General features: G+C 40.7%; 1 protein-coding gene across 5 annotated transcripts in view; it reads left to right on the top strand.

Moving 5' to 3' along the window:
- PARVB (parvin beta) overlaps positions 1-19,831 on the top strand; it is a 67,445-nt gene that overhangs the window by 25,519 nt on the left and 22,095 nt on the right. For all 5 annotated transcript variants that reach the window (XM_041118215.1, XM_030041054.2, XM_030041056.2 and 2 more), the window contains 4 exons: positions 2,470-2,540; positions 11,656-11,758; positions 15,138-15,278; positions 16,157-16,272. In XM_041118215.1, coding sequence (XP_040974149.1) covers positions 2,470-2,540; positions 11,656-11,758; positions 15,138-15,278; positions 16,157-16,272 — 431 coding nt within the window. The remainder of the gene's footprint in view (positions 1-2,469; positions 2,541-11,655; positions 11,759-15,137; positions 15,279-16,156; positions 16,273-19,831) is intronic.

Here is a 19,831-nt window from a genome sequence, read left to right as displayed (position 1 = left end):
GGAATAAACCACTTTTTTCTTTCCTGGCCATATGTCTCTCAGTCTACAGAATTAGCTGAAGCAAGCTGTCATGGAGACAAATAATAAAACAGTAAATTAAAAACAAAAAAGGGTTAGTCATTTAGATTTTCTGATTAGAAGAGTGGTAGGACATGCAAAGTACTGTTCTTCTGAGACATGGGCAAAGCGTTGATTGCTCTATGTATATGTATGGATTGTCTCCAGCAATTTCTTCTGGGTACCACTAAAGGTGAGTATGAATTTAGAAGATGCAGGACCACTCCTGAAGGCCTGTCATGCAAAGGCATGACCACTGGTGAACCTTAAGGAAAGTTCTGTGGTGAATCGTATACCATTATGGGTCAAATCTTGTTCAGGGTTTCAGTTAGCAGTATTTTGGGTGTGTAGTGGGTGTCATTTCCTTACGACTAGACTGCCTGACTCATCCTAGGCAGTAAGGAGGAAGTAAAGGAACAGGGGAAAAAAAAAACAGCGAAAGAATTCATGTTTTTTCAAAGGTTTGTGGAAATTTGTCAAGTATGTTCAGATAGCAGGGTCTTATTTTTTTTAATAAAGATAAGGGGCTTTGGAAAATACTGAACCCAAATGTCTGGGTAAGGTAACCAGTTAGATGGTATAGTCTGTCTTGTGTCTAGGATGTGTGAGTGTTGTGTTTTCCATCTGACAGCAGTGAAGTCTAGCACTGCAATAGGAAGTTACTGGAGGTTGGTCATTGTCAGGTTTTAAAGGGTTCCTCTATGCAGTGTGGCAATGGCCGGACCAATGGTCATACCGAAACCCCTCCTTTCTTGTCATGCTGGAAGGAATTGAGAAATCAATAGGAAAATAGGATTCCATATGGCCTGTCTAGACACAGCTAAAGATAAATCCATGGGGTTTATAAATAATTATTTTAGCTGAAGAGATGTGGATCTCCTCGTGTAGCTGTGACACTGTCACCATCCTTGTGTTCCTGTTGTGTGGTAGCCAGGATTTGCTCTCCACTGAAAGGACCAGATCGAACCTAGATCACAGCTACAACTTGGCTACTAAAGGAGCTAAAATGAAGGGTGCAGGGAGAGGTCTGCTACTTGAAAGCAAGCACCAGAATTTAAAATATGACACTTGCTCCAGCTGCTTCCTAAAAACTGGTATCCACACCTACAGTAGCATATAAACATGCACATGATGCACGTGTCTGTATGTGCTGTTGTGAAGATAATTCTGCCAAAGGTTGTTTGATTGTTAGCCTTACTGAGCTCAAGTTGATTTTTGCTACCAACATTTCTGTATGAAATCATCCCTTCTAAAAATTAATCTTTATATTTATGCCTCTTGTGGTTGTCCTGCTGGCCATTGGAGAGCATTTCTCACATCTGTCCATCTGCCAGCAACAGAAGAAATAGAAGACTTTACACCTGAGAAGTCTATTCTATGTTCTTCCCCCATGCACAACTGATATACATTTTCATTCTCCAGCTTAACCAGAGGTTAAGGAGTTCATGCACTCAGGGCTGCATGCGTGACCAAGTTTCAGGGAACCAGAGAGCGGAGGCACCAACTCTCAGCCCAAGTCTCAGCAGTTGCACTGAGTGTAGTGCCGTATGCTTGCTATACTTTTCAGGATGGTGTCATTTGGGACAGGTGTTTTCAAATAGAATCTAAATACAAATTGAGGAGAGGGAGAAAAGTAGTCAACTGCACTTTTTGGCATATTTATATTAACATGCCCCACATGGTATAGAGGATGGTGATTTTCTTGAACTGTTCTCCGTACAGCAGGGTCTGAGCTGGGGAAGGCCAGTGGAAACAGTCTTATTTTAGGGAAGTGTCCGGGGTTCAGCTGGGATAGAGTTAATTTTCACAGGAACCTGGGAGGGGGCACAGCTGGGACAGCTGACCTGAACTAGCCAAGGAGCTATTCCATACCTTGTGACGCCATACCCAGTATATAACTGGGGAGCAGGCTGGGGGTCCCCTCTCGGCTTTCGGTGGGGGAAGTGGCAGAGCGTCGGGTTCCGGGTGGTGAGCAGCTGCACTGTGCATCACTCATTTTGTATATTCTTTTATTAGTACCATTATTGTTGTTGTAACTTCTCTTCTTGTGTTGTCCCAGTAAACTGTCCTTATCTCAACCCACGAGGTTCCGTTTTTTTTCTTTTTTCCTTTCTGATTCTCCTCTCCATCCCACTGGAGCGGGGTGGGGAGGAGTGGGCGAGCGGCTGCGCGGTGCTTTGTTACCGGCTGGGCTGAAACCACGACAGGAAGTTAGGGCTGTGTTATCTCTCTGTATGTCTCTAAAAATACCTAACACTTTGATCATTGGATATTCCCTTGCTAAGATGATGACTAGGCACCGTCATTTCTTGATCAGCTGACAGGCCACTTCATGATTAGGAATTGTTGCAGTATTTCAGCAGTGTGTGTGTGAAGTGGATCTCACTAAAGTTTCCCATTTTACTTGGACAGAGGAGAATGAGGAACGCACTATGATTGATCCTAACTCAAAAGAAGACCCCAAGTTCAAAGAACTGATCAAGGTAGGAAATCACTATTTTGTCCTTCTTCAAATCTTTCACTAGTGAGCCAGAGTCATTTACAAGCTGCTTACCAAGAACACAGTTGAGGAGTAACAACTTGTTACTGAAGTATATCTGTGAAAACTGAGGTCATCAACAAGGTAAGGCTAAAAGCAACAACGAGAGAAAGAAGAAAAGGCTGAATGTCAGAGTGCTCATGGTAGTTATGGAGTAAAGCTCCATTGTCCACTTATATCGTTGTGATTATCACAGTGAGGATCAGTGCTTAGCTTGAATCTACCTGCAGTCATTGCACATAAACCTAGGTTCCTTCTGTTTATGAAAACAGGGAAGGAGTTTTGGAAAGCATTAGTGAGATTTCAGGAGAAGAGTAGGACTGAAATGAGCAAGGGCATGGTAGGGGACAACGAGGAGACCTCTGGTGTTACAGGAGAGTTGGACCTGAGATTCTTCTTGCCCTGTATTCTGTTGTTTTTTTTTAAAGAAAAGTCCTCAGTTTACCTGTGTGATTGGGGCAGGGGCCAGATTGTCCTGAATCTGTTGTCACTGGAGTCATCTGCCCAAGGTATTGATAATGGTGTTCCCAGCTGTGCTGATGTGAAGTGTGGCTTTCTGCCTCAGCAGTGCTCGTAGTTTCTGTCAGGTACGATGGAGGATTTGATCTTGAGGGACTAGTGTTTAGGAGAACCTTTCCTATGCAGTAAGTCATCGAGGTTAACACAGTGAAAGCTTGAGCAGGAAGAGAACGGATGGCAATTCTGAACAAATGTGATCTCTTTCCAAAAACCATTTGTGCTTGTGTTATACTTCCCGCTACACTTCCTCTTTATTATTTTTAAATTATTTTTAAAAATTATTTTTGTTAGAAACAACAATGCAGCTGTAGCTGGGTGGGTCTGAAAACTTTGGATAACGTCTCCAGATAGGGGGTTCAGCTGTGGCACATTCCTTTCAGGACACCTTGTGCACCTTGGCTGCACGCATATGCTTCACAGAATGCTTGAGCAAACTGCTCACCTGGTACATATTTAAAACAAGCCCAGTGATCTGTTATTAACGCTGCAATAACATGTTTAGGATTATAAAACTTCATCAAACCGAGTTTAGCAAGGAGCTCTACTCAAATTTCTTTGTTATTCTAATTCACCTGGAATACATTGTGGTTTTAAATCAAGTGAATTTGCATGTTCTTTCTTTGTTAGTACCTAAATCCATTAATTCTCTCAAAAGGTACAGTGGTCTTGCATCACTCTTTCAAAATGTACTGTGGTTTCTTTGCTAGTGGAGCAGCGATATTATCATGAATAATTCAGCTGAACAAGAGTCATTGTGGTGAAGGAACCAGATGCACTGTGTGATGCAGGAGACTCGATACTGAGATCAGAATTGCTTTTAAATTGGGAATTTTGCTGTTGAATTTAATAGGAGTTGGTGAGTCTTCCCCGGATGTCAGAGTCTAGCAAGGTTGTATTTTCCAGTTTAAAAACCTGAAAACCTTCAGGAGGAATGAAAATCAGGGCTAGAGCAGCACTTGAGAATGTGTCTGAGTGCTTACAGCACATTGCAGAAGGAGGCTCTGGTTCACTACGCCAGTTTACACTTGCATGAAGAGAGAATAACATATTACCAATTGAATATGTTCAATTGGAGCAGCCGGTGCAGGGAACAGCATGTAACTGCAGATTGTTTCCTTGGGATCATCCTCAAAGGAGAGATGTGTCCTGTAGAGTGCCTACTTGAAAATTATGTAATTTAGGTAATTGCTAATCATTTGCATACCTCTCAGCAGTTGAGAGTTTTTACAGAGATTCAGCTAGAGAAATATTTAACACTATGTTGGTGTGAATCTGTAAGGCAGGGAGAGGTTTGAATTATGTTAGTAAAACCTATTTTATGCCACAGAGTTTGGATAATGCAAAAAAATGAGCAATTTATTCCTTTTTTTCTGTTCTTCAGTGGTTAATGACATTTTCCAGGAGCCCCAGTGCTGGATGAGAATTAGCTGTGCTAAGTGCTGTTCAGCAGCAGCCAGCAGAAAAGATTGCCTGTCCCACACAGCTTGAAATCAAAGATCTCCACGGACTAGCAAGGAGTGAGGAGTTGAATAGATGGAGGTTTTTGTAGTTTAAAGTGGTTCTCGCTCTTTTCCCCTCAGAGGGGAGTGTGTCAATAGCAGCAATAGAGCCTCATGCCTTTTGAAGTTTGGCAGTATCACTTAGTTTCATTGGTGCCAGCCCAAATCTCTTTCAACACCAGAGTTAGACATGCCAATGGTTTGCCATCGTTGATTTTGAGTGTTTCTGTTCTGTCAGTCACATGCAGTTGGGTAAATGGATCTCAGTGCAAAGCAGCAGCAGAGATGATCTGTTGCTGACACTGCTTTAATATCTCTTTGTCTCCACAAAATGTTGTTTTAATTTCTGCTAGCCTCATGCCATAGGGACGATATGCATAATGGGTTGATCAGTGCAAGCTTGTGTGAGTGTTTGGAAGTGATTTTGACAGAGCCGTTGTAACTCTGGAGAGACAGATTGTATAGCATTGTGGTAACACGGAGAGACCAACAGAAAAAAACCCCACAATAAAAAGCCTCATTCCTCACTCTTATTAATGCAAATATACAGTGCATCCCCTTGTTGAAGACTGCTTAGTTGGGGATGCTAAAATACCTGCTTTAAGTCCTTTTGCACATATGAAAATCATTAGGAACTAGAATTATTCCTCAAAGTGTTGTTTGTTATCATCATTGATGGTATTCTAAAAATAGTTGGCCACAATTTGTCAATATGAAGTGTTCAAATAAGTTCCCTCTGTGGCCAGCAGCCTTTTTTTCCTCACTTAATTTGCTCTGTGTCTAATCAAACACAGTTTGGTACACGGCTGAACAGACCTAAAGCTGAAAATTCAGATCAGGGAAAGAAAGATGAGTTATCATTTTATTTATATATATGTATAAATAATTTATTCACAAAATACTCTATTTCTAGTGTCTGAAATGTGTGCGCTTCTTTTACTCAGTGCCCAATATTTGCCAAGTGACAAGTGCACAGCTAACTTAAAAGTAAGCATTTGAATTTTAAGTTTGGGCTGTTTTGTGATCAGATACAGAGGTGTCCTGTGATAATATTGTTTCTTTTTGTATACTTCAGAGTCAGGTTTCTGGTCTATATGTTATTGTGAATCTGTTTAAAATTCAGTTTACATTAATATATAAAGTTCCCTTAGTTGGTCCATGTCGCTAATTGTAAAGAGTGTGTAGGGGTTCTTCTAGCTCTCTTTTGAATACTAAAAAAAAAAAGAGGCGGCTGATGTATGTGTGCTTTCCTTGTTGTTCATGTGTGTTTCTTTGTGTACTGGGTGTAAAGGTGGTTTTTCCCCCCTTCTGGTTCAGATATGGCTGACGGGTAAAAGTTTCACAAGCTTCATTGCTGGTTGTCATCCTAAACATAATTAGAATTAATAGGCTGTAGGAATTGAGTCAGAGACTTCGAAAAGATATTTTAACATTTGACATAAGTGGCAGATTTCCTAGGGTTTTCTCATGTATTTCAGTAGGAAAAGTATGAAGAAGAGCTTCTACTAATTGAATCCAAAATTTTAGAACAGCAGCTTGTGAGAATTGGGTCCTGTCTGAAAGTGCCTTGCCTTGACAAAAGACAGTGAGTCACAGTTGCAAGATGCTTTCCCTCCCTGCAAAGACTTCTGCAAGATTGACTGATACTGCAACAACTTTTGGCCCTTAAAGCCTCATCTAAACTTAATACAGAGCCAAACACTGGTGCTCTAGATACTGCCTGAAACGAGTAAACATTCTCATTTGTAGTAAATCATTCACTGTCTTAGAAATTATCACCTTTTTCCATGTCTAATTTTATGGCTTTTTAAAATTCACTGTGGTGAACAGAAAACCAAAATGAAGCCACCTTCCTTTTGGTAAGGTTTCATGTGACCAAATGAAACTGTGCTTCCTAAATGCTCTCCATGGTCTGCTTTTAAAAACAAGAAGCCTTCTCTTTGTTTACAGGCAACCAGTGCTTTGTGCTTAGTCAATAGTTTCCAGGCCTGAATATGAATTTTTAATAAATTTCCATGCTCAACCCTGAAGCCAGTTAAGCTTTCATAGCTTTGATCTCTGCTTCCTATTTCTCGCAGAAGTCGGGGGAAAAGTGTCATTGAAATTAGGGTTTTCTTTCTTTGCTGCTTTTGGTGACTGGGCTTCCTGTTTTCCCATTGTACCAGATGTGTTCATGTATTTTGTCTTGGTTTTCATTTTGTTCATTACTGTATAGCGGTGACTGTGGGGTCCTTATGCCCTTGAACTCTGCACATTAACTCTGAATGTGCCTCACTGCCATGGGAACAGCCAGCCTGCCGAACAAAAATACTTCACCGAGCTGGTGAAGTTTGATGTAAAACCCCATCTTGCATGAACTAAAAAAACAAGTCGACCAGGCAGACTCATTTTTCCTCTCTAGATTTCTAGCACTCTCTTGTTTCAGCTGTCTGCCTCATGGCAAATTTCAGTTTTCAGCCCAGTGTTTAGTGATGCAACACGGCTCACTTAACCAGACATACGCATTTGTCTTAAGAATGATACGATAAATGGATGTGTCAGAATTTAAAGCACTGCTGGAAATTTTAGAACTACAAACGCATGTGTCTGAGCATTTGACGCAGTTCAGAGATGTTTTATATGAGTGTGGATATGCATGAAAGGGTAGGCGTGGTTTTGAGGACATGGGTATATTGTATTAAAGTTTTTAAATTGCGCTGCTAATCCCACATACTATAGAAAAGCAGCTTTTTATGAAGGTATGACAAGGGACCTAACAAACATTTTCTTGTACCTGCAGGCTGTTTTGTGAGTCTCCAAGTACTGAACAAGATGATGAGTCTCAGGTGCATTGAAGATCATTAGCTACATGTGGGATCTTGTAGTGGCTTCACCAGCCACTGCGTGTAAGGGGAGGCATGGTGTTAGGGCTGACACTGGGAGAACAGGCTTTGCAATAAAGCACTCCCTCAGTCCTGCAGTGTTTCTCCTACCCCTGTTATTTAATGCAGCAAATGTAGCCTGAGCTTAAAAGGCAATATCGAACTGCAGATGTATGAAGTACAGGCACAGAAATGAGGGAATGGGTAGAGGAGTGTGAGACCAGACAGATCGAAGTTAAGCATATTTTCATGCACCGGAAAAGCTCTCTGTCTGCACCTTCTGTCTGCTTCCCACCAAGTACTCTGCCTGTATCAAGCTGTTTAAATTTTTAGACATTCAGGTTATTGAATATTTTCTGCTTCTGTCTTTGCATGAAGGAGCAACTACAAAGAACTGGAGAGCTGACTATCCATGAGCAGAGAGTTAGAGAGTATTTCTGCATGTTTGTCATTTCAATAAGCAATATGGTGCTTTATTTCCCTTTTAAAAGTTAAAAAAAAAAAAATAATTCTGTGCATAAAGATTTTTCCAGGCTTCTAATTAAGACACAATCAGGAAATCAAGAGGTGGGACAGCAGATTTTGGGGGTTTGTTTGTTTGCTTTTTAATTACAGCACTTGCCAGTCTTGAAGGGTTGTTAAAAAAAAAAAACTTGGATTTTTTTTTTCTTAAATATAAATTGCAAATTCATTTTTTTCTAGCAGAGCTGGAGTTGTAGTCTGAATACTAAAGAAGTTAGAATGTTCTTTGGGTTATCTTTCATTCAGATGCTGAACTATTAAAATGATAAAATAACTATGGCTAGACCTTGTTTAATTTGTATCTCTTTTATGTACTTTTTTTTCCAAAAGTTTTCCAGTGCTAAATTTCCCTGAAACATTTAAGTAGCACATAGTGTAGGTATTTCCCTTTTTTAACACCTTGTACCCAAAGCCACTTTATGATTCCTGTGTACGTGCACACTTGGAAATGGGATGTTGGCTCCTACATTAGAAGGTACTTCCAGACTTTTATTTGTAATTCCTTGGCATTTTGTAGGTTCTGACTTCAATACCATTCAGCACAGCACAGACAAAATAAAATGTTCATTAATGGTTTCAAATAGTTTAGCATCCTGAGTCTTCTTTTAACAAAGCTTCTGAGGACTTTTGGAAATCTGCCCTCTTCCTTTAGGGACTGTAATGGGATCTGATTATCAAATGATAATTTCAGCTGAACTTCAGATAATTTTTGAAAGTCTGCTCTGTAAATCTCGCAGAAGACCTAAATCTTCTGTGACTTTGATTTCTTCTGTTGTTTTTCTATTGATGTCTATGTGTGTCAAACTTGTATCATTTTGGAATTGGGCAGTCACCTTATTGACAGGCTTTGAAAATCTCTTTCTAGATGATCTGCGACAAGAAAATACCTTGTTATTTAGGACTCACTTTTCTGTATCACTGGTGAGCAGTTTTCGAGGTGAAAGATGGTAGCCCTCTTCTCATTGTCTTCCAGCTGTGGTAATCCTTTGCCAACTTGTCTAATGACTCTCCAGCCCTTTACCATAAATGTCCATCTATCCCCTGAAGAAGATTGAAAGAGCCAAGAACAGCTGATTGGAGTTTTCTCTACAAATGTGGTCATGGTTCCCCACCTGTGGAGCAGAGCTCTGCTAACTGTTTTATTTAGACTGCATCTTCTTGCATTTAACTTTTGCTGGCTATGCTCTCCGATGAGCTCATTTTGGTTGGGGTTTTCAAAGGAAATCCAAAGGTTTGATGCCCTATGCCGGGTGATAGGTGACACGTTACGATTTTTTGAAAACCCTAGCTTTAAGCCTAGGGGAGAAGCACTGGGCAGGGAGAGTTTACCTGTTCCAGAGGCTGCTGAAGAGGCATCCTGAGGGTGAAACACAGGAAGAGCAGTTGTCTTGACATTTTTACCTGCCCATATGTGAGATATATATATATATATATATATATAGATAGATATATATATATATATATATCAGGCTGCGTGACACAGAAGCAAGATGGTTTCCAGGACATATTGGAGCATGTGTCAGGAGACAGACTTCCCAGCTTTGCTCCTGTGAGCACCGCCGAAGTGAGAGGATGACTGTACCTGCCAGGGCATGGTCCTGCAATACCCCTTTCAATCCAGGACCCCAAGTGCCAGGGGTAGCTGGCGTGCCGGCAGGCTGGGCTGCTAAAGCAGAAGTGTGGTTGTCAATTTATTGGCAGTGAAAGCCATGAAGGTGTTGCAGGAGGGGAGCATGAGGCAGGGGAAGGAGAGGGGGAAACTATGATCCTCCTCCCAATAAAAGGCATTAGGTGGATGTGAGAGTGTGGAACAACTTGGTGGCATGTGTTGGAACACTGGTGGTAGCTGTAACCTCGCAGCGGAGGCCATCTGGTAGAGGGAATGGCCCAAGTGGTAGATAAGGTTCCTGCAAGGTCACAGGGGAGCAGTGGGGCAATAATACCGGTGCAGAGCACATCCTTGTATATGCACGTCTGTCTTCAAATGTCACCTCCACTTTTCCTTTACCTGCTCTAGAGAAGACCACTTTTGATACAAGTTGCTGATACTGCCTAGTGAATAACTTACCAGAAAAGCTTTATTTTGAAAGCAAGCTCTTTAGAGGAGTCATTTTTATTACTGAGATTTTTCATCCCTCTGGGCAGCTTAGAGGGCAAAAGCGATTTACATATGTAAGCATTGATGCCGAGCCTTGCTTTCCATGACTTGACTGGTTGCCATATCACCCAGCTAAAATTTGCCACTTACACTATTTTTAGAGCCGAGTTTCAGCCCTCGCATTTTCAGCATGCTTTGGAAGTACTAAAGATACAGATTAGAGGTGCATGAAGCATTAGTATTTCATGTTTGGATTGTAAACTTCTTTGTAGACACTAAGTCTAGCAAAACTTACTTGAGGTTGGTAGATTCAGTGAACCTCAGTAGCCAGGCTGAATTACTTAAATGTCCTTGTGACCAACATATTCAAATGCTCATGTTTCCTAGGATGGCCGAGGTGGGTGTTTTCCGGTGCAAGCCTGTCTGAATTTTGTTTATTTGCTTTTGTTTCACAATCTCTTGTATATTAAAAACCTAAAACTCTCTTAGCTGTCATGACTGTTGAGAAGAGGCAGAAGTATGGGATCTAATCAGAAAGTTAATTTAAAGAATCCACAATTTTATATGAAGCAAATTAAAATCTGCAGAATTTTTAAATGAGGCTCATTGCTTTACGTGGCTCTAGTTAATGGATTTTGCATGTCTATGATTGGCAATACTCTTCTCTTATAGAATCAAGGATTTATCAGGATTTAACATTGCGTCTCTTCCCACAGAACAATATTATTTTTGCAAAAGTAATTTAATTTTCCAAATAATAAATTGGAGGAAAGCACTACTGCCAACTTCAAACAGTCAAGGCTGTTTTTCCTGTAACTGTTTGGTAATTGTTATCTTTGGCACCTGGAAAACTTAACTCAGTTCCTTTTCTTTTTAAAGGTTCTTTATGTTCATTCCTGTTTTGCAGGTGATTGAATGATTTTTATAGTTACAGTAGTCAGCATATGGGGACTATTGTATATGTTGTAGAATGGTTATCAGGTCCATTTGACAAAAATTTTAATTTGTATCCTTCTGTATCCTGCAATAGCTTAAGATAAAATGCCTTGTCCTGTTGCTAATGGCTGGGATCTAGCTAGTGGGTCTGTTTAGCTCCTGTTATAAGCGTTCAGTCTTTCCCTTCTGAAGCTCTTCTTTCTGGCACACCACTCACATCTATTCAGGGTAGAGATCATGGTGGGAGCGTGGGACTATTGTCATCTATTGGCAGGTCTGCTGTTCACATAAAACAGGTAAGACATGAGTTTTGGGACCTGGAGAACATAGATACTAGCAGAGGTTATTGTTGCAGAGCTGCTAGTTGCTACTTGCTTTAGAATTAGTGCAATAAGGAGACATTTTAATGTGGAAAAATAGAGGACACTAAAATTGCCATGCTGTAAGACCTGAACTAAAAACAATACAGCAAAAGCATCTCTTTGTCTGTTATTTCTCTGTAACCTGGAAGTACATAAATATGGTTACTCTTGCTCTGTTTTAAATTCCTGATTACTGCCTTGAATGGAAGGAACATCTTTCAGTGGTTTTTAGACATTTGTCCCCTTTTTTCTGTACTTCTAGGTTCTAATTGACTGGATTAATGATGTGCTGGTGGAGGAGAGAATCATTGTCAAACAGCTTGAAGAGGACCTTTATGATGGGCAGGTGCTGCAAAAGCTGCTAGGTGAGTTCACACAAGGGAAGGCGGCCCCTAAGTCTGGAAGGGGCCCAAAGTTAATCTCTTCCAAAGCTGCAGACAGCAGCAGGTCTGTGCAGTAACTCAACCATCTCACCAGGGATAGAGTTTGTTTCACTGATAGCTACAGTGTCAGCTTCTCCATCTGTTCTTCTCAGGCTGTCTGCTGAAAGGGGAGGAAATCCAGATGATTCCTAGGTATCTGTTTCATGGACTAAGTATAGTCCAGACAGCTGAAATATGTGGCAGAAAAAAGGTGAGATTTGTGTTTACAATGGGGAACCAAGCAGAAGCCATGTGACCCAAAATTTTGTCTGTATAGTTTGCTTCTGAAAGCTCTTGGGCTGAGAGCTTTTTTGAGGTCCTGATAGAATTACTTAAGGGGAAGAAAATGAGAAAAAGAGAATGTGTGGCAGCAGGCACATACTCATCATGTGCACTTCTGTGCGAATGAATCATGAAAGGATATACTCAGTTGAGCAATTGCAATTTTGCAGCCCCCTTACATCTTTGCGATGTGTGTGTTCACGGAAGCAGCACAATGGAGAAAACCTTATGATGATGCAGTGATTTATGGGGGTGCTTTTAGCAAACAAAGAGACTTGAAGCTTCAAGTGCCATTGTAAATCTACACTGTTTCTTGGAGATAGATAGTCAGACTGCTCTCAGTTTACTTATGACATGTTTTCAAGAGTGGGCTGGGATGTGGGATGTATGTGTCAGAGTGGGGCAAGAGGACCTAGTGGTGCTAATTCCACTGGTGCTAATGGATTCTGTTTACTGAGTTTACTGCATATGTCTGTGAAATAACAGGTCTGCTGGGTTTTGGTGAACATTCACAAGCTTTTAAAATTGGTTAACAGCAATTAACTTTGTGTTCAATTAAAATGCCTCAAAAATAACTTCACGAATAAAACAAGAGTACTTCTAACACTGCTTGGTTAGACTGCAGCTGGGACCCTCCAGACATGGTGGGGAGCAGGGGTGTGGAGTTAGTTTTAGCTGGGGAGTATTTGCGTGAATACAGTTGTACTTCTTAATATATAGACACTGCTGTTTCAGCAGGTGGTAGTGCATTTCACTGTAGCCATTTCTCATAGGTATCACTGCTTTCTTACACTCCCTGTGGAGGTTATGGTTCCACCTGCAGGCCTGCAGACATTTAGAAAGTGCTTAGTTGTACATACATACATACATATGCAGTTCCGTTGAACTTAGCGTATCTTACAGGAGAGAAGGTGGGCATGTACATCTTGCAGCCTGAGACTTTAACTGGACTGGTTTTCCCCCATTTTTTTCCTGTTGGGCCTCTGATTGGAGAGCAAAAGCTTCTCCCCTGACCTGAAGCTACCACAGCTCGGCCCCCATCTTGTGTTGTTCTTCAGTGGTGTCTTGGTTTCTTCAGCAAGACTTGTATTACTGAATCTATCCATCTTTGTGCTGTCTTATTGATGCAAGAGGCAAAGCAAGTCGTGCTTGTGGTGGTGCTGATGCTCGAGGCCTCAGAACTGAGTCAGCCCTCCGTTGTGCAATTCTTCTTTTCTGGTGCCTGTAGTAAAGGCTAACAAAGTAGGGTCATTAAACTTCAAGTAGTAGTTATCATTCCTTGTGTGTGAGAGATGTTTCAAAAAGACCTGTCCTGATAGGCAGACACAAAAAAAAGATGAAAGACAACAGCTTGTCAGTGGGCTTATTTTGAAGCAGTTTGGAGTAAGAGATTACCAAATGGCTGTCTGACTGATTGAGGTGTAGCTCCTTTAGTTAACTTTATCAATGTACAAGTAGTGCCACATAGAGGGGCTGGGGTGGCTTGGTATGCATGGTTTCAGGGTGAAAGGAAATAAATTTCTGCTTGCTGACTGGCAGCTAACGTGGGCTGAGAATAGATAGGAGCCATAACATGTAACCAAAAAATGAATCTTGTAGTATAATTTTTTTTAAAATGTCTAAAATAATTTTAAATAATATTTGCATGTTTTGGTGGTCAGTTTAAAAAAGACTCAGAGTTGGCTAAATGACATTTTTCCCATTAATATTATTTGGATATTGATTAAAATTTCCTACTGTAGATTGATAGAAACAGTCAAAATGTTCAAAGTATTTGTGAGTTGATAACCTGCAAGTCTCTTCTGTTCGGGTACTAACGTACTTTTGTATTTCTGTCACTTTTTAAAAAACAGATATATTATCTTCAGGTAGGTGAAATGTCCAGAAGAAACATACTCTGGAACTTGAGAGCAGAAATATCTCCATTATTGGAATAATAGGTTTTGACAACTCTGAAATGTTTCTGAAATAATCTTTAGAGGTGAAGCCCATCCCATTTTGTGGAAACAGCTTTGGTTGAAGTATGTTTTTTTTGTTTTAAAGACTGGAATAATAATATATAATCGGAATATGTTCAACCAGTCCTGACCTCCTAGTCCCAGGAGCAGAGTGAGTTTGACCTTTTTTTCCCCAGGGTGGAGGGAGAAAAGAGATCAGCTTGTTCCCATTGCTCTGGTGGCTGGAGGACTCTACCCCACCTTCCTCAGCTCTCTTTCTTCTTTTTTTTCTTTTTTAGAGAAATTCAGCTCCTGTGTCTTTGGCAAGGGCCACAATGCAGAGGAAGAGAAGAATGACTTGTCTATGACTTTGGCAACAAATAATTATATTACAGAAACATAATTCAAATTTTAGTAATGGCATTTTACAAAATTTCCTGCATTAGTTCATTTCTGGAAGTAATCAACCATGATGTGACAATGTCATAACAACATGACAAGCTTGTACCAACTTACTTCTTTCTTTAAATTAGTTCCACTAAGCCAGTACAAATCTGTGGGTCATATGAGTCTGTGACTCTTGATGGTTTATTGAGGAGGCAGTTTGCTCTAGCTTAAATTCATGCCTTCAGCTAACCTGAAATAAATCTTATCAAGGCGAAGTAAATGGTCACACAATATTTCCCCTTTTTTGTCCTAAATTAACTTGTTATTAGAAAAGTCCATTGAACCTGTGCAGATTCCTTGTGTAGTGAAGGCTGTGTTGTGCCAAGTGCTTTTCAGCAGTGCAAGAAAATGGGAGGTACAATAAATATTATTACTAACTTGGTGCCTGTCTGAAAGTTGTTATATATTTTGACACTTGATTGATGAGCATGCTCTGTCAGACCTTAGCAGTTTTCTGTCACAGATTTTATTGGAATTGATGCACTTTGATGAAAGGTTTGCTTTCAGCTGTTTTGCTTTCTGAGGAAAATCATTCTCTTGGAAAATTTCTAGCAGAGTCCAGCTCTGACCAGTGCTCTGTGCTCGTTATTCCCACTCAGGCCTTTGTTTAATCTGATTTTGCCTGTTCTTTTTGTTATTCTTTTTTTCAAACACAGAAAAATTGGCTGACCGTAAACTGAATGTGGCAGAAGTGACGCAATCTGAAATTGGTCAGAAACAAAAGTTGCAGACGGTCCTGGAAGCTGTCCATGATTTACTCCGACCCCATGGCTGGACAATCAAGTGGAACATTGACTGTAAGGACTCTGTTGTGCTTTCTCTCTCAGCTTCGCAGGCAAGGAGGGTATGATAATCAATAGGTTGATCATATTCTCTGTGATGCAGCGTGTTTTTTAAAAATTATTTATTTATTTGCGTAGAGGGTGTTACCACATCCATGTATGGATTGTAGCTGGTACCACCTTCTGTGGTCTTTGTTTAAGGACAGATGTACATTGCTATGGGATAGTTGAAGTAATTTGTTCCTTTAAGGATATGCTTTCATTAGAAAGTTTTTTGTTTGCTTCCTGAATTTGAATCCCCACAGGCATGAGAAATGTGTTAGTCATTCAAGTACTAGAGGGTCCTCTAACCCTTCAGGCCACCACAGGGAGGGTAAAAGGATCCTGCATCCTGCTGGAGGATGCAGCTTCTGACAGGCTAAGCAGAAAGTGCCCTTTGTTCAAGCATGGCCTGTTGCAATCCAAAAGTGAGAGCGGAATTTGAGAAGTCCCTTCACCTAGGTAGTGGGTTGGGTTCATCCCTTAAAGGTAGGAAAGCTTGTGTTAACACTTTGGAAGTCTGCTAAAAGAATTTTCCAGTGTTCTCTGGTACAGTGGAAGGCAAGTGATTGAGTCTGCCTGTCTTAATTGACTAGAGAGGGAGCTGAAGTGTTTGGACTCCTAAGTGAGGCATGTAATTTAAAGGGAGGGTTGAATCTAGGCTTTGCTACCTGTAAAATTATATTGTAGGCCTTGTTAATTTGGGATGGAGAAGAAGAAGGATAAAAAGAAAAAAGACAGTGTTCACCAAAGGCATTTTTCGCTGCCTTTTTCCTGCCTTTTTCCTGGAGCTGTTTGTTTAAAATAAGGCCTCAGTATTCTTTTATTTGCTTCATTTTCCTTATTCCCTGCAGCAATCCATGGCAAGAATCTGATTTCCATTCTTCACCTACTGGTAGCTTTGGCAATGCATTTCCGGGCTCCCATTCGACTGCCTGAACATGTGTCTGTACAAGTGGTAGTTGTACGGGTGAGTATGAACTCGTGAGAGAAATTGATCAGAACAATCATTATTTATCACTCTGATTTTTCAGTACTAGGCTGCTCCCATCCATTGTCCCCTGATCTCTTGTAATTTAGAAAATTCTTGTTCCAGTTGTTTAGTGAGTCCCAGTCCTGGGAATGCATTTTTGGTGTGCTCAAATGTGATCCCGAGAACATCATATCTTTAATATGTTTGGGACCACCATTTCCTACTGCAACATCAAGCTAAAAACATGTGATGGGTTTTTGTATAAGAGAGAGTTGTGTCCGTAATTTCTGGCACCTTAGTAAATGGGTTTTGCCATGCATTTTGTGTAGAGAAGCCATTGAAACATGAACAGCACAGAAAGGAGTTTCAGCATGTAGAATCTCCCTAGTCTGGGAAGCCTGTTACTGACGTTGTTTTTCCCCGATGACTTATTATGCAGACTTAGACATGTTGTTTTCCTTGGCATGCTAATAGACTTTCAAAATTTCTTTCACAGCTTTGTGTTTTTGTTAGCTTTCCTTGGATATGGAGAGGAGATCTGACCTGAGGAACCCTGATTTCTTCCCTCCTGCCCTAGATATTGCTCTAGTTATTCCTTTCTCTGCTTGGTGTTGATCATTTCCTTTCACTCTGCAAAGACTTTACTGTCAGAGCACATGTACTCTTACTTTTTATCTTGCCTTCTATCCCAGCTGAAGCTCCTGTGGCACTTCAGTCTGAAGCATGCGAACCCAGCTTTTCTCAACAGCTGTTGAAACACCAGGCAGAGCTGTTCCAGCTGGCACTCTGATCATGCCGTGACTGTTTGCTGTTGCTCAGCGCTGTTGTTGCAAGGCAGGCTGAGCTGCTGGCAACAGGCTGTGGAAGTGCTTTCTGTACGTGCCACTTACTGTTAGAGCTGTCAGGTTGCAGTAGGTTTCCTTTCAAGAATAAAGAAGAAAAAGTGATCTTGGATTCTGTTTTGCGAATGTGGATCGCCTTACAAGATGCGATTGCAAGGTGGTTGCTTAGGCAAGCCTCATTTTGCTTTACATTTAAATAATGGGATTTTCCAGGCTGCCTGCCTGAATGCTCTAGGGGTACTGGGTGTGATGCAAGTGAGTAATTGATGGATACTCCCTGGCTCACAATAAATGTATGTATTATCTTTAAGAGGTGATTTTGAACTGCTTTCAGGCTGCTGTATTTCTTTCATTTTAGTAATGGTGAGTTAGGTATAAAGTAACATGAATGTAAATAGGAGACCAATTTCTTCTTAAATTTCTTTTGACTGTCTTGGAAAGGTAAGGAGGAAAATGTAAATACAAGGTGGTCAACAGTCCTCTGACACCCTGATGCTAGAAATCTCCTCCTGCCCAGTACAGTGAAGTGTCTTCTGCAACTGATAAATCAGGAAAAAAACCTTAGGTGAAGAGGTAAAGCCTCCCTTTCCTTGTCCTTAGTTCAAGCTTCAGGACCCTCCACCTCTGTAGCACAGGGAAGGCTGTGCAGAATGTGCTTTCACATCTTTTCCTGTTGGAGGGATATAGAGAAGACACCTACTGAGAGCATCTGGTTCACCAGAGTCCCTGCATCTTGAGACTAGGCAAGGCTGAGGTGAAGACAGGATGAGATAAAGGCTGACAGAAACTAGGGAAAGAAAGAAAGAAAGAAAGAGGAAGAGCAACTCTTGTGTCCCCAAGGGAATGCCTGAAGGTGTCAGAGCAATGGTACAATGAGAGTTTAAGCCTGAGAGGCTGTAAGCTCTTGCTCTTGGACCTAGAGCCTGGAGTCCTGGAGATGGTTATGGCATCTGCTGGCTATGAGCCTACTTCAGCTGGCCTTGTGCAAGAGGAGGCTTGTTTCAGCCCCCCTATCCCACTGCTAGGAAAAGCTTGCAAATCTTCAGGTTTGTTTATTTAAATGGAAGGCAAGGCACAGTATGAACTGAAGCATGTTTCTTCTGGAGCAATAACTTTTGCCATATAGTTTGGTAAATTGAATTTTTGTGGTTCAGCATCCATATTCTCATCTAAAAATAGATGCTGGTTCAGTAACACAGATCTCTCTAAATGGATTTTATTTAGCCTTTGTTATACTAATGACAAACAGAATAATGGTAATGAGGTTAATACTGTTCCTAATCCAAGTAAGATAATAATAATCTTCTTAATAATAGTTCTTATAATTATCAATTTATTATGAAGTGATCTCTTACTACAGATCCTGATAATGATTAGGGTTCTGTCAAACTAGATCACAATTAACATAAGATGTCTGCTCTGAAAGGTTTTAGTTTAAATGCCTCTTCTTGCTTGAATATGCATTTAAGGGGATTAATTAACAGTTTAAGTGACTTCTTTGTAAGCTTTGCAGAATTGACCCCGCATCAAGAAAACCTTGCAAGATGCTGTGGAGTATTGTGCAAGAACACACCCACACTGAAATTTTCAAAACTAGTTAAGTGTCACTTTCACAGGTGACTTTGGCACTTAGGATTATCATTATCAACTTTGTTGAGCCGTCCTCACACTGTGCAGATGCATGAGGTGCTCCTTGCCCAGAAGGGCTGTGCTTACGCTATGAAAACAAGAGAGTCATACTGGTTTAGCAAGTTACTGCTTAGCTAAGTTGTGTGCATTTCCGTAGCCCATCTCAGAGCAATGCAGAATACCTTATTAGCTTGTGTAAGTGTTGTGGGCTTTTTCTTCTCTAATTTTTAGTGTCCTGCTCCATAAAATGAGATAATATCATGACAGCACTGTGCTACATGGAAAGTATTTATCAAGATCTCCACAGACTGGTGGTCATTCTGCCCTTCCCTTAAATTCTTCCCTTCCTTTAACATCTTGAGGTGGCAGACTGAGATTAAAAATAGTTAATTTAGAGCCTGAGAGATTTGTAGCTGGATCTGTATCTGCCAAACAATACACTATTGTTTTTTGGTCCTCCACTGTCTAGTTTGCTCAGAAAACCACAAGTGTTTTGGAGAGGACTTTCTGCTTTACCTTCCTTGGCAGGAAGAACCTTTGCCTATCTGTATGTCTGTCAATATTACGTAGAACAGCTACAAGACTAACCCAGCAGAAAACACTTTTGTTTATATTATTTTATAATGGGCACCATGAGGTAGCCCCTCTCAAGAGCAGAGTTCCTGAAACCTAGTTACTTTCAAACCTTTTTGAAATCAACCTCCAAAATTGTTTTTCTTGGTGGGTTTTGTGTGAAATAGAAAATTTTGTTACCATGACAATATATGTCCAAGTTGTACATGAAGTGTCCTAGCAGAGCAAGTGTTTAGGTGGGTCTTCTAGTTAAGATCCTGTTGATGGCTACTCCTGAGCTAAGTGCTGAGTTAAGAGTCTAAGATGCTACATGTTTTAATCCTGGTGTCACTCAGCATGTGCCTGTTGTTCCAGCCCTCCTCAGTGAGGACAGGGAGAAGAGAAAATTTGTGGTTTCAGTGAGTGCTTCCAGTGAGAACTGAAAATCCCGAGATTTTTCTTCCAGCTGACTTTACTACCTGTTATTTGAAACATAAACTTGAATGATGAAGGAATACCCTAATTCAGGAAAA

The sequence above is a fragment of the Aquila chrysaetos genome, chromosome 17 (assembly GCF_900496995.4).
Source record: "Aquila chrysaetos chrysaetos chromosome 17, bAquChr1.4, whole genome shotgun sequence".
Taxonomy (NCBI): domain Eukaryota; kingdom Metazoa; phylum Chordata; class Aves; order Accipitriformes; family Accipitridae; genus Aquila; species Aquila chrysaetos.
This window is presented reverse-complemented; position numbering and strand designations above follow the sequence as displayed.